General features: G+C 45.7%; 1 protein-coding gene and 1 pseudogene across 1 annotated transcript; one reads left to right on the top strand and one right to left on the bottom strand.

Annotated features, from left to right (window-relative positions):
• Positions 1-7703: 7703 nt before the first annotated feature.
• LOC145518987 (ubiquitin carboxyl-terminal hydrolase 17-like protein 13) lies at positions 7704-8897 on the bottom strand (annotated as a pseudogene).
• Positions 8898-18706: 9809 nt separating this feature from the next.
• LOC145518986 (uncharacterized) lies at positions 18707-22291 on the top strand. The gene is made up of 2 exons (XM_081524249.1): positions 18707-18715; positions 19327-22291. Exons 1-2 carry the CDS (start codon positions 18707-18709, stop codon positions 20041-20043), a joined length of 726 nt encoding a protein of 241 aa, XP_081380375.1. The 3' UTR covers positions 20044-22291.
• Positions 22292-22725: the final 434 nt, after the last annotated feature.

Below are 22725 nucleotides of genomic sequence, written 5' to 3'. Positions count from 1 at the left end.
AAGAAAGAAAAGGAAGAGAGAAATGAAGACATGACAAGTACAGAGATGAAAATAGGTTTGTAAAATGTTTTGAAACACCAGGAAGCGTGGAAATACGAATATGACGATTCATTATACGTTTGTGTGTATTTGACATTTGTCAGATGTGAGAGTTTAAAAAGAGAAGAAGAAAAGGAAAGAAAGGCGAAACGAGGAGGAGGGAGAGAAAGAGAAAAGTCATGAATTTTAGTCATGCTACAAATATTATTCTTTGGTCTTTAAGTAACATTATGACGGGCATTCGCCATAACAAAGGAAGCACCCACGGAGGACTTTACAAGCCCCTTCAGCCGCAGGGTCACCTGCGCCCCCAGCCCTGCCCCTCAGGCGCCGTCGTGTGAGGACGCGCCCCCCCCAGCCCTGTCCCTCAGGCGCCGTCGTGTGAGGAGGACGCCCCCTCCCCAGCCCTGCCCCTCAGGCGCCGTCGTGTGAGCAGGCGCCCCCCCCAGCCCTCTCCCTCAGGCGCCGTCGTGTGAGGAGGACGCCCCCCACCCCCAGCCCTGTCCCTCAGGCGCCGTCGTGTGAGGAGGACGCCCCGAGCCCCAGGTTCCCCCCAGGGTCCGTCCGGGAGCCGGTCCGGCGCGCCCGTCTCACAGGAGCGGAGCGCAGGTCTGCTCGCGGAGCCTGCTCCCCGGAACAAGTCGTCCCCGTGGGTTTGGGTGTGAGTCTCCGAGTCCTCCCCTGCTCTCTGCTCTTCCCAGTGAACAGCCTGGCTCCACTGGACCAAGAAAAGGAGCGGGAGCTGGGCGCTGCCGGGAAGCGCGGGGTGTGTCGGCCCCGCGCCCGGGCCGGCCGTCCGTCCGTCCGTCCGTCCGTCCGTCCCCGCGGCTCCGCGCGCACTCGCCCGGCCCTCCGTGTACAGCTCCCGCCTCTCGCGCTTTTCAAAGGAGGAGTCGCAGGTCTCAAGTTTGGCCTGGCGCTCACTCCGCCGTGACAGTGAGCACTTGCGTTTCCCCGTTAACAGTCCGTCCTTCCAGGCTCTTTGCAGACTCGCTTTCAAGAGGAGTCCGGTCCCGCCCGACGCCCGGAACGTGGACCCAGCCGGTCCCTTCTCTGGCGCCGCCTCGTGGCGCACACGGCAAGGCGGGCTCCAGGGCCGGCGGCACCTTCCGGTCCAGGACCTTCTCAGTAGCTCAAAGCCAGCGCTCTGAGTGTTCGAGTTTCCCTTTTCCAACTTGCTAAAACCTCTTCCTCGCCTCTTGTAATTCAGGACCTCGAGGAAACATATTTCAGACGACTGAGGGACTTGATGTATTCCCAGAGGTCAGGTCTGTTTGGACCGCGGTTCCGCCCTCAGGGAGGTCTCGCCGGCTCTGTTCTGCTCCAGCCTCCGGGGGGTGTGGTCGTGGGGCGCGTTTCTGTTGAACAAGAGGAGATCTGAGCCTCCCCTCGTGGTGCCCCGCAGGGACCGGTCCCCTGGAACAAGGGCCGAGGGCTGGGGCTGCTCCGGGCGGGACCGCCTGGCTCTCTGGACGGAGCCGAGTTCAGAGATTAGGCAGACCACCAGCAACGCGGTATCCTGGGTGGGGTGTGGGAAGCCCCTGTCCCGCTGGCCCTTCGCAGCCTGTCACAGGGAGAGGTGGTGAGATGCTGTAGGAGTAGCAACAAGGCTTGAGGTTCGCAGCCTTAGGCAATTGGATCCCGTGATTTTCTGAGAGCTGTGTCCCAGCATTGATGTGGGCGAGAAGCTGAGTCCCGCCCTAGCTGGAGGTGAGTCCCTTTCCCTGGAGGCAACCCCAGGATTCAGTCTCTGATCCGGGAATTCTGTCATGCCATGGAGCAACTAAGTCTGTGCACCGCGATTACTGAGCCTATCCCTTAGAGCCAGGGAGCTGCAGATACCAAAACCCAAGCATCTAGAGCCTGTGCTCTGCAACGAGAAGCCACCAGGATGAGAAGCCGTGGCACTGTAAGGAGAGTAGCCCCCGCTCGCCACAACTAGAGAAAAGCTTGGGCAGCAACCAAGACCTGGCACAGTCTAAATAAATAAATGAAAAATTTTTTAAATGGGCAGGAGATCTGAATAGACATTTGCATACACATGGCCACATAAAAAAATACTCAACACCTCTAATCATCAGAGAAATACAAATCAAATCCACAATGAGCTGTGACCTTGCACCTGTCTCAATGCCCTCACGAAAAGTTCTACAACTGGAAAAGGTTGTACAGCATATGGAGAAAAGGGAACCCTAGCACACTGTTGGTGGGAATGCAAATTGGTGCAACCACTATGGAAAAGAGTATTGAGGGTCTTAAAAGTGAAAAATAGAACTACTGTGTGATCCAACAACCCCACTCCTGGGTATGCAGCTCAAGAAAACAAAAATGCTATTTTGAAAACATACGTGCACCCCAATGTCCATAAGTACTTTGTTTACAAAAGTCAAGATATGGAAGCTACCTACATCTCTATCAACAGAGTAAATAACAAATGATGTATATACACAATGGAATCTCACTTTGCTGTAAAAAGGAAATTTTGCCATTTGCAACAATATGGACAGACTTGCAGGGTCTTATGATTAGAGAAATAAGTCAGACACAAAAAGACAAATACTGTATGCTATCACTTAATATGTGAAACCTAAAAGAAAAAAGAAACAAATGGAATAAGAAAACAAATAGACTCACAGAGAACAAAGCAGTGCTTACCAAAGGGAAGAGGGAAGGGGGGAGGGGCAGATTGAAAACATGAGATCAAGGAATACTAACTACTATGTATAAAATTGTTTTAATTTAGCTACAAAGATAAATTGTACCACACAGGGAATATTTTATTATAACTTTAAGTGGAGTATAATGTTTTAAATAAATCACTATGTTGTACACCTGAAACTACTATAATATTGTAGATCAACCATGCTTAAAAAAATAAAAAGTAAATTCAATTTAAATCATAACATACATTCTGACCTGGCAGGAAAGAATAGGAAAAGAACAAAAGTTTAGAAATAAATTCTTGAGCTGAGATGAAAGACAGTTCTGTTTCTGATATGTGGGAGATGGTATAAATAATGAATGATCCTACAGGAGTCCTTTAAATCTTGGGGTGGATTATTTCACTTATGACATAGTTTACACATAATCTGATGAATGTAAGAGAACAGGATGAGTCTGTGGAGATTGTGTGGTAATGGTGAAGGTTTCAAATAATCTTTTTTTAAAAACTGAAGTAGTATGTTGATTTATCTTAGTTTCGGGAGAAATGCTCTTTACTGAGCATAGGAGATGAAACTGAAATGCTTACTGTCATAAGATTTCCAGGCATTTTATGAGAAAGACTAAGCAAAGTGTCCAGATACAATGAAACACTGTGTCCCCTGGTGTTTAATTATTTCCTCTTGGGAGCCAGGAATTTTAAGCTGAATGGGCCATCTGCACATCCGAGGGTTTCCACTCCAGTGTGTAAATGGACTGTGATCACTTGCAGTGCATGACGATGCGCTCATATCATGAACTGTGGTTCCCAGCACAGGGCCCAGCAATAGAGGGCCCCCAGCCCACCCGGGAGAGCAGAATAGCTGCTCAATGCAGTTCGTGTTACTGAATGAAGGTTGGGTGTTGCTCAGAGGCCGCCTTGCTCAGAACTGACCCCCTTCTTCCCTCCCGTCTTTGCTTGGTTAGCTTAGTGCAAGCTGTAATCTATCTGAGAGGTGATGGTGGTCTCCCTAGGAACAGAAGTCCTGTGTTAAGAGGTACTCAGTGGGTCTCAGGGACTGGCGGTGCTGTGCTTGTCCTTTACCTTAGTGCTCACTGGAAGGAGGTCTGGGGACCATGTTCAGCATCCCTAAGAGCCTCGATAGAAATGCAAATTCCTGGGTCCATCCACTTTGTGGAATCTCATTTTCTTAGAGTTGAGTCCTGGATACCCAAAGGACTGCATTTCTATTAAGCCACAGATTATCAGTGAAGGAAAGTTACACGGCTCAAGATAGCCTGGAGTTAAAACTCCCCTTCAGGTCCTCCCCACCATTCTATGCAAAACAAAGAACTCTCTTACCCGAAGGAAAAAAATGGACTTAAGGTTGATTACGCCCAGCTCCCAGCCAGCCCCAGCCTCTGGCTGATCTCCAGAATTCCCTGCCCCAGCCGTTTAAGAGATAACTACTCCAAACAACCTTGGAGAAGGACAGGCCCCCTTAAGACAGCAGGTTTCCACATCCATGCCTGTATATACTTACTCTTTTCTTGGGTTAGTGCAGCAGCTCACTAATCTGACTGCTGCCCCTCCTCGCCTCATTAAAGGTGATTTGTTCCTGGAAAGTGCCGGTTTCCTTCTTTTTCCGAACCTCACCTTCTCTAACTCCCTTACCCTACAATCAGGAATATGGGCTTCCCAAGTGGTGAAGTGGTAAAGAATCCTTCTGCCATACAGGAAACACAAGAGATGTGGGTTTGATCCCTGGGTCAGGAAGATCCCCTGGGGGAAGAAATGGCAACCCACTCCAGTATTCTTGCCTGGAAATTTTTCATGGACAGAGAAACGTGGTGGGCTACAGTCCTTGGGGCTGCAAAACAGTTGGACACAGCCAAGCACATGAACATATCAGTAATATAAACTTAATAAATAAAACATAAAGTCGACTGGTGACAACTTAGAAATCAAAATACCTGCACAGTATATCATATTTTGTGGATTTAGTAACATTGAAAGACATTTTAAAACACAGTGCTATTGAATAATAAAATGTACTGGTTTCTATAAAACACCTCCAGAGAGACAAAACTCTCAACTTCTATAAAATGAAACTCTTTCCCTTCTTTCTTTTTAATTTTTTAAATAATGGAAGTATGATAACACATTTACAGGAGACTTGGAAAATATAGAACAAAGTTGTATATAGCTTCACTAGATATTACAATCATTTTTATAAAACAAAACTCTTGTCTCAGGACAGGGAAACTCTTAAAAGACACAGAGGCCATAGGTCAGTCCTTTAATCAGTTTCCCCAAATTCAGACTAATTTCAAAGCTCTTTATTTCCAATTATATTCCTATTCAATTAGTTTACTCAGATTACCTCATGATAAAATTTTAAAAAGTTAAAAAAGCTCTCCTATTCCAGTTTTATAAGTTCCATTTTATTTTCTCTTGAAACATCCACAATTAGAAGAGGCTGTGTGGCGTGTCTATCTCATACGTCACTTCAGGTTCCTTCCTCTGCTCACACACAGGGAGCGGTGAATGCCCTGTGCTTGCCCCTCCTCAGTCATTTGGGGCAGAAAACCACGTCTCAGTTTTTACGGGAGCTTCTCACTCCAGTCACTTTGCTCCAAGGAGAACCAGAGCACAGAGTCATCAAAGAGGAAAGGCCACAGGACCCAGGGAGCATGCCCTCCAGGGTCACCGAGGGTACGAGGGCTTTGACAGAAAAGGGTGGCCATCTCCAGAGGCTGGAGGAAGGACGTTCTTCTGAACCTGGATCTCCACCATCCGTCGGTCAGTCTGGTAAAGACCATTCTAGGGGCCAGCCTGGAACAGCTGGATGGGGAATGGGCAGCAGGCAGATCTGGGCAGTGGTCAGGACAGTCCTCTTGTGGGGAGGCCGGAGGTCAGGGCTGGTCACCTGAGCAGGTGTCTCTCTGTCCACATCCATCTGTGCTGAGCGGAGATGGACAGTCTGGTCAGCCTCCTGGTGCAGCTGCTGAGTGCTTTTCTGTGGGTCTGGAAGTTGCCGGGGGTCTCGGTCTCTGCCTATTGAGGGACCCTGCGTCCTGAATGGGGAACCAGGCGGACTCCCTCGTCTGCGGCTGGGATGCAGAGTCCGGAGTCCTGGCTCAGTCTTTGGGGGGCAGGGTGGGGGCATGGCTTGGCAGTCACATCAGAATGTGTGACTTGAACCTGCGATGTGAGGGCAGGGCTGAGGCCAAGAAGGCCTGTTTCTGTGAGCTGGGCAGGGACAGAGGGTCCTGGGCAGAGTGCAGGATGGTAGGCGGGGGATACAGTGATGTCCCCAACACGATGCTCGCAGGGCAACATCCACGTGAGAAGAGGGCCTCGGACAGATGTGTCCTTGGTGTCTGGAGAGCCCCTGGTCTGCACACGCTGTAAGAAAGCTCACACCACAAATGAAATATGTGTTAGTATTTCCTCTCAAGCAAACAGAAAACCAATCAGATGAAAAAGGCACAGAGCATATAGATATTCATTTAACAGTAAGTTGTCATGTTAATATGAAAAGAAAGCCCAACCCAGTGATGAAAAGAAAATAAATTAGTCATCAATGCTATCTCCTCCAACAACCTCACAGTTGATCTCCCACCCCAAATCTCAGGAGGAAAAGTTCAAACTGAATGCCGTGTCCCGTGAACCGTCCAGACACACAGTCCTTCCACAAGACTATTCACACCCGGAACACCAGCTAGTTCCTGTACATGACTGTGTGTGTCTGTCTGTGTAAGTGAATGAGTGTGTGAATGTGTGGTATCTATGTGAGTGTGTATGTCTCTGTGAGTGTGTATGTCTCTGTGAGTGTGTGTGTGTCTATGTGACTGTGTCTATGTGAGTGTGTGTGTCTATGTGAGTGTGTGTGTGTCTGTGTGAGTGTGTGTGTCTATGTGAGTGTGTGTGTCTGTGTGAGTGTGTGTGTCTATGTGAGTGTGTGTGTGTCTATGTGAGTGTGTGTGTCTATGTGAGTGTGTGTGTCTATGTCAGTGTGTATGTGAGTGTGTGTGTGTCTATGTGTGTGTCTATGTGAGTGTATGTGTCTATGTGAGTGTGTGTGTCTATGTGAGTGTGTGTGTGTCTATGTGAGTGTGTGTCTATGTGAGTGTGTGTCTATGTGAGTGTGTGTGTCTATGTGTGTGTGTGTCTATGTGAGTGTGTGTCTATGTGAGTTTGTGTGTGTCTATGTGAGTGTGTGTGTGTCTATGTGAGGGTGTGTCTATGTGAGTGTGTGTGTGTCTGTGTGAGTGTGTGTGTCTATGTGAGTGTGTGTGTGTCTATGTGAGTGTGTGTCTATGTGAGTGTGTGTCTATGTGAGTGTGTGTGTCTATGTGTGTGTGTGTCTATGTGAGTGTGTGTCTATGTGAGTTTGTGTGTGTCTATGTGAGTGTGTGTGTCTATGTGAGTGTGTGTGTATCTATGTGACTGTGTGTGTCTATGTGAGTGTGTGTGTGTCTATGTGAGGGTGTGTCTATGTGAGTGTGTGTGTGTCTGTGTGAGGGTGTGTGTCTATGTGAGTGTGTGTGCAGATGTGTACAGCAGCACTGACTGCAGGGCATCCAAAGGCCTCTGCTTCTTCTTGCTGCTTTTCTTGGCTTTGGCTCACCCTCAGAGACAAGGGTCAAGGCCGTTTATTGGCCCCTGATCTGGGGGGGTCCCTCCTTGAATTGTTGAGCCGGTAGTTTTCCTGTTCAGGAAGTTTCACTTTCCATCCCATCCCCATATTTCTTTTTTTGTTTTGTTTTTGTTTTGTTTTGTTTTGTTTTTCTTTTTCTTCTTTTTATATATAAATTTATTTATTTTAATTGGAGGCTAATTACTTTACAATATTGTAGTGGTTTTGCCAGCATTGACATGGAACCACCATGGGTGCACATGCGTTCCCCATCATGAACCCCCCTCCCACCGCCCTCCCCATCCCATCCCTCTGGGTCATCCCAGTGCACCAGCCCTGAGCATCCTGTATCATGCATTGAACCTGGACTGACGATTCGTTTCACAGGACTGCCGTGGCAGGTGGGGCCGACTTGACCTTCCAGAGGAGGAACTCAAGCCAAGGTCGACTGTGTTCTTGGAGGCGCCTCCACTCCTCTAAGCTGATTTCTTGAATGTCGGTTTCCTCCAGGGGCTCCTCCGACCCAGGAGCATCCACGCCTGTGGGGTCAGCCCCCAGGGATCTCCTGGTGCTACCCCCATCGCCTCCTTCCAGGTCACTCTTCTGGATGTAAAGAGGACATAGGCACTCTGGGCAGATGCCATGACACAGGGGGTGACCTTAGCATCGTCCATCTTGTACCACTGGCCGTTTCCAGCTCTCACACAACAAAAGTAATGTCCTCCCGGAGTGGACCAGCACAGCATAGAGCACATAATCCAGGGGTCCTACCTTCTGCTCAGACATGTATGGTGGCGCATCAAGGCACCCAGGATATCTCACTTTCTTGTGCATTTTGTCACCTGTGAACTCAGAGCTGCTTTAGCATGAGGATCAGGACCTTGGGGGGCACAGTGCAGAGTCAACCTCTTGGTGGCTGGCACCTTCTGGAGATATATGCTACAATGATAGGCATTGGCACTGTCTAGCTTCTTGGGCTTCACCAACTCTCTCAAAGCTTGGTTCACACTCTGAGTTGCCATGATATCCAGTGGATGTCCAGACATGGGTCAAAAGTGTCTGAGACACCAAGGCAGTGGAGACACTGGATCTGAGATCTCCAGGACCCTCCAAAGATCTGACAGATGAGGGTGTTGTCCTCAGAGGGATGGTCGAACAGCTCATGGGCACTCAGTCATGCTTGCTGCATGATGTCCAGAGTGAACATCAGAAACTCGTGGGCATCTTCCTGCTTCTATCTGTGGAAGCTAGCAACCAGGTCCTTCCAGGGCCGGATCACCGCTCCAGAATGAAGGAGGGCTCAGGTGATGTGAGCTTGCATAGCACACAGCACACACATCTGGTTGGGACAGATGGTCCATGCTGCTGGAACAGCATGAGCTGGCCAGGGCCCGTGTGTCGGTCAGGCACTACAGCACTGCGTTCATATAGTAGGTGTTCCCCGTGTTCGAAGCCCTGCTCCCAGCTCATGTCTCTTTCAGCTCGGAAGCGGGTCTCAGGTTTCACAGGTAACAAAATGCACAAGAAAGTGAGATATACTGGGTGCCTTAATGCACAGCCGTACGTGTCTGACATGTGACCACTGGACTGCCAAGGAATTCCCCAAAGATAGTTTTTTAAATGCTGAAACTATAATATATTTAGAAAGATGAAAACTTATTGGGAATCATCCACATTCATCCCAAGTATTTGAAATTAGAAGTCAACTCAAGATGTGTGGAAAAGAACACCTGAAATGAAAGGTATGAGAAAGAAGTTGGACAGATGATAGATATTTGACGATAGGAGTTCTAGTAACATTTGTTCTTTTGAAGAGCTTCTTCAGTCCTTGAACCTCACAACTCCAGGTCTGGTCCTGGGAGTCCCCAGATCTGAGCCCAAGGCTTGGTCTCTGTCTACAGAGTGACTGAGTTATAGAAATGGAAAACATGCTCTGAGGGGTTTGGTGTGAAACCGCACCTCCTCTCAGCCTGAGTCCGGAGGTCCACACTCCAGTTTCTATCTAAATAAAGATTTCCAACTGCAGGCACAGGCTCAGTCCTGGAGGCATGAATTTTCCAGATCAAGGTATAGATGCTTTGTTTTCTCCTGAGGCCTCTGTTTTTAGTGTGACCACCACCCACCCACAGCGCCCTCTGGTGGCCTACCCCTACTCAGACTCTGGGCACCAGTCTGCTGAGACGAGAGATTCACTCTGAGGGCATGACTTTACCCTAAACACTGCTTTATCTGCCCCTTCTCCGTAGACATGAAGGAAATGGCAACCCACTCCAGTGTTCTTGCCTGGAAGATTCCATGGACCAAGAGTCTGAGGGGCTACAGCCCATGGGATCGCAAAGAGTCTCCATAGACAGCCCCATTAAGGTCTCTTCAAGTTTTATTGATTTATTTTTAACTTGGGGCCACATTTTGCAGCATGAAGAAAGCTGAGTGCTGAAGAGTTGATGCTTTTCAACTGTGGTGTTGGAGAAGACTCTGGAAAGTCCCTTGGACAGCAAGGAGTTCAAACCACTCAATCCTAAAGGAAATCAGTCCTGAATATTCATTGGAAGAACTGATGCTGAAGCTGAAGCTCCAATACTTTGGCCACCTGATGCAAAGAACTGACTCATTTGAAAAGACCCTGATGCTGGGAAAGATTGAAGGCAGGAGGAGAAGGAGGTGACAGAGGATGAGATGGTTGGATGGCATCACAAACTCAATGGGTGTGAGTTTGAGCAAGCTCTGGCAGTTGGTGATGGACAGAGAAGCCTGATGTGCTGCAGTCCATGGGGACCCAAACAGTCGGACACGAACAAGCAACTGAACTGACTGACTAAAATGTACTATAATATACAATAATGGGAATAAAGAAGATTAACAACAATAACAATGAAGACAACAATGAACATGGGGAGGGAGATGTACTCATTATATTAATGATGGTAATAAACCTACAGTGATGGGAGATGAGAGACAGGTTTTTACCAAGTGGGTCACAGGGTCATGACATCAGTTCTCAGGGGCAGCAGAGCTCTAGATTTAACAGGGAAATACATTCTGGGGGCACAGCCTAGGAGCAGGAAGAGATGGGAATCCATGTGTACACGAGGACACAGGGCACTTAATCCCATTGCCAGACTTATATGGAGGGTTTCTGGTCCAGGACCCCCAGCGGACACCTCCAGCTCTCCAGAGTGAGGACAGCTGGCTGGCAGGGTGGTCGCCTCCTGGGAGGCAGGGTCCTGATCCGCACCTGCCTGGCAGCACCACGTGGTGCTGACTGTCAGCCCCCAGTGTCACTCCCCCTCTTCAGTTCAGTTCAGTCCAGTCGTTCAGTCGTGTCCGACTCTTTGTGACCCCATGAACCACAGCACGCCAGGCCTCCCTGTGCATCGCCAACTCCTGGAGTTTACCCAAACTCACTGAGTTTGGTAACCCATTGAGTCAGTGATGCCATCCAACCATCCATCCTCTGTTGTCCCCTCCTCTTCCTGCCATCAATCTTTCCCAGCATCAGGGTCTTTTCCAATGAGTCAGCTCTTCCCATCAGGTGGCCAAAGTATTGGAGTTTCAGCTTCAGCATCAGTCCTTCCAATGAACACTCAGGACCGATCTCCTTTAGGATGGACTGGTTGGATCTCCTTGCCGTCCAAGGGACTCTCAAGAGTCTTCTCCAACACCACAGTTCAAAAGCATCAACTCTTCGGCGCTCAGCTTTCTTTATAGTCCAACTCTCACATCCACACATGACTACTGGAAAAACCATAGCCTTGACTAGACGGACCTTTGTTGGCAAAGTAATGTCTCTGCTTTTTAATATGCTGTCTATGTTGGTCATAACTTTGCTGCCAAGAAGTAAGCGTCTTTTAATTTCATGGCTGCAGTCACCATCTGCAGTGATTTTGGAGCCCCCAAAAATAAAGTCTGTCACTGTTTCCCCATCTATTTGCCGTGAAGTGATGGGACCAGATACCATGATCTTAGTTTTCTGAATGGTGAGCTTTAAGCCCACTTATTCACTCTCCTCTTTCAGCCAGCCGCATTCCTACCATCCACCCTGGCAGAGCTTGAGTGTGTGCTTGGCCAGCGCTTGCTGACAGCTGAAGTGAAGCCGGGTTTCCCGAATGTGTGGATTTCTTCCTCCTCATCCTTTCCCAACATGTTTATCTTGAGATCACTCCCGAATAAATACCCAGCACGTGAAGCTCCATTTCCTCTGCCTTCTGGTATCCAAAACTTTGTGACCAAAGTGATAAGATTCCAGGGAAAATCGGGCTTACAACAGAAGGAATCAACTTCTGCTCAGGATGGAAATAACATGAAGACGGATGGCATCTCATGAGACTTGAATTTTGTTCGGAAGTGAGCTTTGCTGGCAAGAATAATGTCTATCAATTAATGGGGGAAAAACACAAGATTGTTTGAGGTGGGGAGAAATGCTAATAAGCTCTGCCCTCAACCTGGATAAAAGAGTGTGAGAGGGAAACCATTAGAGATAAAAGGAATTCAAATTGTTTGCTTATGTTTTTTTGTTTCATTTAAAATTTCAGATTGGGTGATGCCATAACATATTTAAATGCTAAGAGGAGGTTTCGGAGAGAAGAAGCAGTTTAAAGTGTATATGGTTGGATTGCAACTCATACAACTCAATATCAAAAAAAAAAAGCAATAAGTAATAGAGCAGAGGTCTGAACAGACATTTTTACAAAGAAGAAATATGCCACAGGCACATGAAAATATGCTCAACAATGCTAATCAAAGAAATGGAAGTCCAATCCACAATGAGATTTCACCTCACACCTTTCATGGCTATCACCAGAATTCTACGGCTAGCAGGTGTCGGCTAGAACATGGAGAGAAGAGAACCCTCCTACACTGTTGGTGGGAATGCAAATTGGTGTAGCCACTATGGAGAACAGTATGGGGGTTCCTGAAAACAGAACTACTTTATGATCCAAAATTCCTTTCCTGGGTAAAATCTGAGGAAAGGAAAACACAAATGCAAATAGATAAATGCACCTCTCATTTCACGCTAGTATTATTTACAAGAGCCCAGATATGGAAGCACCTAAGTGTCCATCCACAGATGAATGGTTAATACCCTCCAGCCCACCCTTGTTTTTGCAAATGGTAAATTGCTTTCATTTTTATGACTGAGTAATATTGCATTGTGTATTATGCCAAGTGAAATAATTCAAACAGAGAAATACAAATATTATATGTTATCACTTATATGTGTAAATCTAAACAAATACAAATAAACAAAATTGAACAGAAAAAGACAGATACAGAATACAAACTAGTGATTGCCATTTGGTACGGGGAGGTGAGGGGGGCAAGATGGGGGTTGGGGGTTAAGAAGAACAAACCTACATGTATAAAATAAATAAGCTACCAGTATATATTGTGGATGTGAGGGTTGGACCTTAAAGAAGGCCGAGTGCTGAATAAATTATGCTTTTGAATTGTGGTGCTGGAGGAGACTCTTGAGAGTCCCTTGGACAGCAAGGAGATCAAACCAGTCAAACCTACAGGAAATCAAAACTGAATATTCATTGGAAGGACTGATACTGAAGCTGAAGCTCTAATACTTTGGCCACCAATGCAAAGAGCTGACTCACTGGAAAAGATCCTGGTGCTTTTCCAATTGAGGGAAAGATTGAGAGCAGGAGAAGGGGACAGCAGAGGATGAGATGGTTAGATAGCATCACTGACTCAATGGACATGAATTTGAGCAAATTTTGGAAGATAGTCAAGGACATGAAGAAGGCAATGGCACCCCACTCCAGTACTCTTGCCTGGAAAATCCCATGGATGGAGGAGCCTGGTGGGCTGCAGTCCATGGGGTCGCTAAGAGTTGGACACAACTGAGCGAATTCACTTTCACTTTTCACTTTCCTGCAATGGAGAAGGAAATGGCAACCCACTCCAGTGTTCTTGCCTGGAGAATCCCAGGGACAGCGGAGCCTGGTGGGCTGCCGTCTATGGGGTCACACAGAGTCGGACACGACTGAAGCGACTTAGCAGCAGCAGCAGCAGTGGAGAACAGAGGAGCCGCGTGCTACAGTCTATAGTGTCTCAAAGAGTTGGACATGACTTAGCAACTCAACGACAACAACAGATTGCAAAACACAAGGAATACAGGGGATATTTTATAATAGCTTTAGTGGAGCATAATCTATAAAAAACTGTATCAGTGTTCTACATCTGAAGCAAACAAAATATTGTACATCAACTATATCTTTAAAAACTAGATGAAAAGAGAGTGCATATGTTTTAAATCATAACAAATAGTCTGATGTTCCAGGAGAGAATAGGAAAAAACAAATAAGTTCCTGAGCTGAGATGAATGTAGGAGATGTATGTAGGAGATGACATAAGTAACGAATGACCCTGCAGGAGTTCTTTAAATCTTGTGGTGGAAAGTGCCTATATCCAAAATGATCTGTTTCATTTAGGAAATAGTTTACACATAATCTAATGAATTTAAGGGAAAAGGATGAATCCAGGGGGATTGAATGTTAATGGCGAAAGTTCAAAATACCCTTTTTTTCAAAATTGAAGTATAGTGTATTTAACTTAATATACTAGTTTCAGGCAAACTACTCTTGAATGAATGTGGAAGATGAAATTGAAATGCATGAGATAATAGGATCACTAGGCATTGTATGAGGTATAAGCAAAATGTCCTCAGATACAATGAAATACTGTGTCCCCTGGTTAAAATTTTTTTTAATTTGGGAACCAGGAATTTTAAGCTTAAAGAGCCATCACCACACCTGTAAGATTTCCACTCAAATGTTTAAATCAACTGTACATGATACATGGAGGTAAAATAATTTACAATACTTCACTCTGTAGGAACATTTGTGTTCATTTCCCCACTAATTACTATTAGAGAGTAAAACTGTCTTCTCATTTTCTTTGCACAATTAATAGATTCTTAACATGTTCCTGAAGGTACCGTGTAGCCAGTGCTTTAAGAGTCATGCCCAGCAGACCAGCAATAGATCGTGTGTTTTCACTCAATTACTTATATTTCAAATGTTCATAGTTCTTCATCTTGCATTTTATTTTTAATTTCATGTTTCTCCCAGAGAGTCCTGGCTTCATTTCCCCAGAAACCCAGGGTGTCTGATGCCCTGTTACTTGAAGACATTGAATGGTTCTCAGTACAGTACTATATTGTGATCTCCAATACAGCAATACAACCATCAGAAGTATTTATGGATGAAGAAGGAAATGATGGATCTTTTCAATGTCATTACATCTTTGCTCTTCAACACTGGGTGTGGGTTATAACTTCAAATTAGTTTAGAAAATCCAGTCAAATTGAACAGGATGTGGCTCACAGACTGAAACCCTATTAAGCTCTAGATCAAATAGAGTGGATCACAGCCCAGATTGTGTTATAAACTGTTATTCAGGTATAAGAGGAAGTCAAACAGACAGAGGGATGCATTAGTTCACAGAAGAAGCTGGACTGTTTGGGACCTTGAAGGAAGAGAAATCAACTGCTTGCTGTGGAGTCTTCAGAATCCCCTTGGCTTCACCGGCTTCTCCAATTTGGGGTTTTGGTGAGTCCTCCAAACTGAGATACGAGTGTTTCATTCCCTTAAATGTTAAAAGTCTTATCTGTCTCTAGACACTGGAGTCAAAGCAGTCTTTTATGGTCTCTGAATCATACTGTGCCAACATTTTCTTTGCCACTCTCATTTCCAACCTTTGACTGTTCACAATTTTTTTCAACTCCAACATTCTTGTCTTGAATCTATGTTATACACCTAAACTAAGATTTTGTGATCTCCAACACAGTAACGACCAGCCACAAGTGGCTGGAACATTTAAATCAATGCAGTTAAACAGCTAAACTTCACATCCTTGGTAGTGCCAGCCAGATTTCAGGTATTATGTGTGGCAGTTTCTGTTCACACAATACAGATACAGAGGATGTCCTTCATCTTGAAAAGTTCTGCTGACCGTTGATCTACAAGTATACTTTTACTAATTTGTTTTTAAATGCTTCATTTTCTGCTTCACTGAATTTTCTTTTATGGATTTTATCAAGTGATTTACTTCATTTTATTTCCTATGTGTCTTGAGATGGATTTTTGTGTCAAAATAATTATCTCAAGATAAAATATTTTCAGATATTTATTTTAATTCTTCCAAAAATTTAATATTTATTAACCTCCTTTGATTCCTATGACCTCTAAGCTGGACATCACCAGGGTTGCTGAGGTTCAGTCTTCTTTCTATAGTAGGAATCCCCTTTCGCATATGCCTGGGGTTTCCCTGGATATCATAGGAATTCACATATTCCTATTATCAATAGAAGAAGAAATTTAAGAGTGAAAAAGAACATTTCACTTCATGCAGAAATTGAAGTCTAAACCAAAGGCAAACTATGCCCAGTCTTGATTTGTTTTCCTCAACAGTCCCTCCCAACTTGGGCTTCCCCAGGTGTTCTGGATAATCTAATCACTAATTCAATCACCGTTTCTTGAGTGGGTTTTGGGGTTTGCTCCTTGTCCTGGACACTTGATTCCTCTCCACAAATAGCAGAGGCAGGGATCCAGGACTTCATTTCTGATAGGAAATGACACCTAAGTTTTCACTTTGATGGTGAAAGGAGAACTGGAGAGCAGAAACCTGAGAGCAAATATCTTCAGGGAGGTTCCTGTTTCAAGATAGACGAGATGTGATGAGGGGATTGACTGGATATATAGAGAGGTTCCCCCCAAACTGGGCCATAATCATGAAGAGACACATAACAAGGAGCTGCTTCTGATTGTTAATGTTAGAGGCTGTATTACAGGTAAAATCTGGGTGATCTTTGTTACTCTCAAGGTGTTTGATCACAAGACACAGACTGAGCAAAATTAAATGACAGCTGCTCTTTCCTCTAGTGTAACCCTGTCATATATTAAAGATTTTGGAACCTCTGGGTGTCCACTGTAAATTGGTAAATAAAGCAATTTCCTTCTAAACCTCCATATTTCTGACCATCCTTGACCAGGACGATTGAGATAGTCTCTGACAGTAACACTGTGACTCCTGGACTCCTGCTACTTTCCGGGGCGGGGGATGTTAAGGACGAGGCTGGCAGGGTGGGTGCTGCAGTTGCTCCAAATGGAGTAAGTCCTCAATTTAACTCCATCCTAAAAGAGGTCCTAGGGTAATTGTCCACATCCATGGGGGACAGAGCTAACATCAGGGTTGAGGGAGAGCTGGAAGGCAGTGTGTTTCTGGAGGACTGCCAGGGCTGTTAGAGAAGCACTGTGGGCGCATAAAGCAGGAGATGATCTGGGGGTTTCCAGAGTGTTTACCTACAGCAGTAAACCACCATCTACTCTGGCCAGAGTCAGGGTCCCTGAGGATTGGAATCAGAGAGGACGCTGAATGACATTCTGGGTGCCACATGCTGATGAACACAAAGTCAATACTTCTTAGCACATTCTTATTTGCAGACTCTCTGAACTTGGGCTTTCCGTGTTAGCAACCGCAGCTCTAGCTCCTTACATGGGATCTGGGAGAGAAGAAGCTGCATAGTACTCCCTGGATGCACCACTGGTTTCTGAGTGCTGGGCTGGGGCTGCACCCAGGGGAAGGTTGGGGGCTTGAATTCAGGTGGGTCTGGAAGTACAGCACTGGGTCTCATGGCTTCCTCTCCATCCTCAGATTGGCCTGCCTAGTGCTTGGATTGGCTGTGAGTGAAATCCCAAGAAAGGCTCCCAGTGACTGAGCTGTTAAGGATGGAGCCCCTGGTGAGTAGCCATACCTCCCTCTCCTGAAGCTGCACCCAGTCCCCACCCTTCCTCGGCTCAGCCTCCCAGTCTGGACAGCGACAGGGCTGCTCTGTCTAAACCAGAACATCTCTGATGTTTTAGCAGTCGGTGACGTTTGAAGATGTAGCCGTCGACTTCACCCAGGAAGAGTGGGGCCTGCTAGACACACCCCAGAAAAACCTGTTCAGAAATGTGATGATGGAAACTGTAACCCACCTGGTCTCTGTAGGTGAGTCTGTCGACAGGGATGTACCCACATCTGTGTCCATTCCGTTCATTCATCAATGAACAAACTATCCTGTGTCCCATTCCAGCTGCTTCCTGATTCTCTGCTAGTCCTCATAACTACATAAAAGGAAGGTGTTCTTTTGCATGGTACTTTTTATTACCACACTGAAAGGTCACCTTGGCCAGGTTTCATATCTTTATTGATACTTACTCTCCACATTCAGAACAGAGCTGAGGATTCAGTGGATATTTTAATACATAAATAAAAGGATAAAATATTTTAAACCAATTCTTCTAGTCACTCCATGAAGGCTTGAGAGCAGAGTCCTGTATATGACATAATTTTGATTCTTCCTGTAAGGTGAATCACTACCAGATCCTGTTTGATAGAAATATTCAGCCCACTGTAGAGTCTTTTAATCTTTCCCATTTGGAAAAGACTGAGGATCTGTGACCTCTCTCTGAACTGGTGCACGGGCATCAGCCCTTAGACGGCCTCACTGTTCTTGCTGCTGCTCTGGGTTTCCTCCTGGTCTGCTGAAGGACCTTCACTGTTCTGCCTGGTGAGGATGTTGTTACCTGTGCTGACCTTCAGTTGTCTCTTTGTTTTTCTCAGTACCTTACCCATGTTTTGAGCACAGCAAAGAGTAATTAGCCTAGACTCAAAATCCACACCTTTCTTTTTTTAATCAAACAGGCTATCAGATCAGCAAATCAGATGTGATTGCCCAGCTGGAACAAGGGAAAGAGCTGTGGACTGAAGCAGCAGGAGACCTCCAAGGTCAGAGTCCAGGTGAGCATCAGGGGGCTGGGCTTCAGGGCAAAACAGTTTCAGCCCGTGTGTTAAGTCCTTGGAGACACCACATGCAAGTCTGATGAAGGCAGGGATGTATTCCAAAGTGGAAGTGAGGACATTGGGGCATATTTCTCAAGTTGTTATCATTCTGGGCCCCTATCATCACAATTCATATTCCTGATATTTCCTCTCCTTTAGGGAAAAAGGTGCTTGTGGACTGTACCACACCTTCAACTTTTACATAGTGATTCCTGTCCTGATCCTGCCACTTAAAGTTTTTTCCACCATTTTCTGACCCAATATCTCTTCACCACGTTATATTTTTATATTTTAATCCTGGCTTTTTCCCTAATAGACAAGACTTTTAAAGTATTTCTACTACATTGAGTATTTCTTTGTTATACCGTTTCTCCAAGTGCCAGTTTTTGAAATATACTCACATGGACCTTGGTGTTTTTCTACAATTTTTACTTCCCTATTGCCACTCTAAAATCTATACTTTTCACATTTCTTTAGGCAGTGAAAGACCTCTTAGACGACAAGAAATGATATTCACCCCAAGTATCTACAGGAAGCACATATCCCCTACCATGGCAATGGTAAGTTTCATGGGTGGGAATCCCAGTCATCCAAATGAAAGACCTGCAGTGAGATAAGTTGGTAATTGAGCACAATTGCCTGTGTGTAAATTGAGACTGAGTTCTTCCTGAGCAAACTTTTGGATACTCTGAAATTGGTTAGGAAGTTAATATGAGCTCAAAACCATAATGTAAGGGAGAAAAAGGTAAGTTGCACATTTTTCATCTCCTAGTCTCTAGAACACACTGAAATCTTCAAAATTAATTTGATATCTTGGGCTGGGAAACTATAAAAGAGAGTGTTCATGCTTGCAGGGGAGTAACACAACATGTGTTTGCAACTAACACTGGAGACATTTTAACCAGAGACTATTTTGAGCTGATGTTCTAGGGTGAACATGTGGGTGAATGAGTGTCTATTTGGACATGGGCAGACCAGTAACAGCCTCATATCTCCTTTCCCCAAACAGGTTTCTCACCTGCAAGGGGATCCTGCTGGATGCACGGATTTGAGAGATGAAGTTCCTTCTAGATATTCCCCTCAAAACTCATCAATTCACTTAAGAAGGAAACATAATATCAACAAACAGTGTGGAAAATCACTTAGTCAAGGGTCATTCCTTAATGCACAGGGTCACATTCATGGTAGAGGCAAATTGTGTGAATGTCCTCTGTGTAGAAAAGTATTTAGTAATTGCTTTAGCCTCAGACGACACAAGATGATTCACACTGGAGAAAAACCATACAAATGTGGTCTCTGTGGAAGTGGCTTTTTTCAAAGTTCTGACCTTAGAAACCACAATCGGGTCCACACTGGAGAGAAACCATTCAAATGTCATGTGTGTGAGAAACTCTTTAGTCAAAGTTCCTACCTGAAACAACATGAGAAAACTCACACAGGAGAGAAGCCCTACAAATGTCGTCTGTGTGAGAAAAAATTTAATCAAATCTCTTACCTTAGAAAACACGAGAAAATCCACCCCAAAGAAAAGCACTATGAATGTCATCAGTGTGGGAAAACCTTTAGCCAAAACTCTGGCCTTAGTCAGCACAAGAGAATCCACACTGGAGAGAAACCTCACGTGTGCCTTGCGTGTGGGAAGGCCTTCAGTCAGAGTTCCGAATTGACTCGGCACAAAAGGACCCACACAGGAGAGAAACCCTATGAATGTCAGCAGTGTGGGAATGCCTTCAGTCAATATGCACACCTGAGAAGGCATGAGAGAAGCCACACCGGAGAGCAGCCCTATGAGTGTCAGTTCTGTGGGAAGTGCTTTAGTCATGGCTCTTCCCGGAGACGACACGAGGGGACCCAGCACCGGAGAGAAAACCAGGAAGGCCCTCAGTAGACTTTCTCACCTGAGGTGACACGCTGTTCCTTCCATATTCCACACATGAGGAATGTGACAGGAACAGCAGCCATAGTGTTAGCATTTAAACTCACCAAGGTTCACACTCACTAAAGTAACTGTCTGTAATCAATATGGAGGCTCCTTCAGGCATCATCTGTGGATATGGATCCACATGTGCGCTAACTCTGTGGCAAAGCCTTTAGTCATTGGCCTGACCTCAGGTAACTTAGAAGAACTCCCTCTAAATACAATATGGGTGTTTTCAGCAACGGCTCCCAACTCTAAAGCCCCTGAGCACCTAGAGGTCATGAACAGAGGATAAGCAACCCCTAGTTCTTCTTTCATAATTGTTCAACATAAGCCAACTCCATGAAGAGAACCAGTAGGATTGTAATCACTGTTAACATTCAGCAGAGCCCCAGGCTTGATGTGCTCAAGAAGCTCAATGAAAAAAATAAACACTAAAACAAGAACAAAGATGACGACTCTTGAAAAATACTGAAGTATGTTGAGCCACACCAAGACATACTTCTAAATAATTTATCCTAGCAAAGTGATTGCATGGAAGGTTCTGGGAAATCCTTTCTCCATAGATCAACGCTCTGCTCCACATGTGCCTAGTCTGTATGACACACCTTCAGTGTTGTGAAGGAAGGGAAGTCTTTGGGGACTTATTTCTCTGTCAACACGAAATTATCACACTAAGGATGCAGCAATCCTAAAGTCACAGTGGAGCTACAGCTAGATTTCATATCAGAAAAGTGACCCTGTGTAGGAGCGAGAGCCTGCAAAAGAAACCTGTAGCATACAATCAGGATTCCTAGGTGGCTGAGTGCTGAAAAATCCACTTGCAATGCAAGAGACAGATTCAATCCCTGGTCTGGAAAGTTCCCCTGGAGAAGGAAACGGCAACCCAAGCCAGTATTCTTACCTAGAGAACCCCATGGACAAAAGAGCCTGGGGGTCTATGATCCATGGGGTCACAACTTAGCAACTGCACCACAACAGCCATAACAACAAACACACAATCAGGCAGATTATGACTCAGGGAAATACCTTTTCATGAAAACGTGGCATAAAATGGAGAATGAAGAGACCTAGCAATATGAAATGTAGAGTTTTGTAAGAAATTAAAATGTGTGTATAGAATAATAGTTGTTAATATTCAAACAACAAAATCTGTGGCTAAAGGAGTTCAGAGTTGCTGTCTGGTTTCCTTGGGCCCCTGCAAACACAGGGACGCGGGTCTGCACTCTGGAAAAGTGGGCAGAGACTCAGCCCCACTCTCTGAGTCTCCCCTTTCTCTACAGCTCTTTCCTCACAACTCAGCTCCACTCATTCCGTGGCTCCCCCACCCCATGTACCCCTTCAGACCCTGGTGGTCACACAGCTCTGATCTTCAGCTCCACTGGCCAGGTTTTCCAGAATGTCACGACCCTGCTCAGGCAAGGTCCTGGGGGAGCCTCAGTGACATCTGGTCCTACATTATTTGAGACTCCTCAACCTATGTCTGTGGCCTTCCCAGGTGGTGCTAGTGGTAAAGAACCTGACTGCCAATGCAGGAGACATAAGAAACTCAGTTTCCATCCCTGGGTCTGGAAGATCCCCTGGAGGAGGGCATGGCAACCCATTTCAGTATTCTTGTCTGGAAAATCCCACAGACAAAGGAACCTAGCGGGCTACAGTCCAAGGGGTCATAAAGAGTTGGAGACAACTGAAGCAACTTATGCAATATTGCTCTTTACAGCATCGGACTTTGCTTCTATCACCAGTCACATCCACAACTGGGTATTGCTTTTGCTTTGGCTCCATCCCTTCATTCTTTCTGGAGTTATTTCTCCACTGATCTCCAGTAGCATACTGGGCATCTACCGACCTGGGGAGTTCATCTTCCAGTGTCCTATCTTTTTGCCTTTTCGTACTGTTCATGGGGTTCTCAAGGCAAGAATACTGAAGTGGTTTGCCATTCTCTTCTCCAGTGGACCACATTTTGTCAGAACTCTCCACCATTCCCCATCCGTCTTGGGTGGCCCCACACAGCATGGCTTGAGTTAGACAAGGCTGTGGTCCGTGTGATCAGACTGGCTAGTTTTCTGTGATTATGGTTTCAGTGTGTCTGCCCTCTGATGCCCTCTTGCAACACCTATCGTCTTATCTGAGTTTCTCTTACCTTGGACGAGGGGTATCTCCTCATGGCCGCCCCTCCTGACCTTGAACATGGAGTAGCTCCTCTCTGCCCTCCTGCGCCTGCGCAGCCGCCCCTGACCTGGAATGTCGGGTAGCTCCTCCCGGCAGCGCTTCTGCGCCATCCGTCGCAGCTGCCGCGCCTCTAGTAACGCTGAAGAAGCTGAAGTTGAGCGGTTCTATGAAGACCTAAAAGATCTTTTAGAACTAACACCCAAAAAAGATGCCCTTTTCATTATAGGGGACTGGAATGCAAAAATAGGAAGTCAAGAAACACCTGGGGTAACAGGCAAATTTGGACTTGGAGTACAGAATGAAGCAGGACAAAGGCTAATAGAGTTCTGCCAAGAGTACGCACTGCTCATAGCAAACACCCTCTTCCAACAACACAAGAGAAGACTCTACACATGGACATCACCAGATGGTCGACACCGAAATCAGACTGATTATATTCTTTGCAGCCAAAGATAGAGAAGCTCTATACAGTCAGCAAAA

Source organism: Giraffa tippelskirchi, chromosome 8, assembly GCF_054371585.1.
Source record: "Giraffa tippelskirchi isolate mGirTip1 chromosome 8, T2T-mGirTip1v1.2.pri, whole genome shotgun sequence".
NCBI lineage: Eukaryota > Metazoa > Chordata > Mammalia > Artiodactyla > Giraffidae > Giraffa > Giraffa tippelskirchi.
Note: the sequence above shows the minus strand (reverse complement) of the source record. Positions and strands in the feature narration are given on the sequence as shown.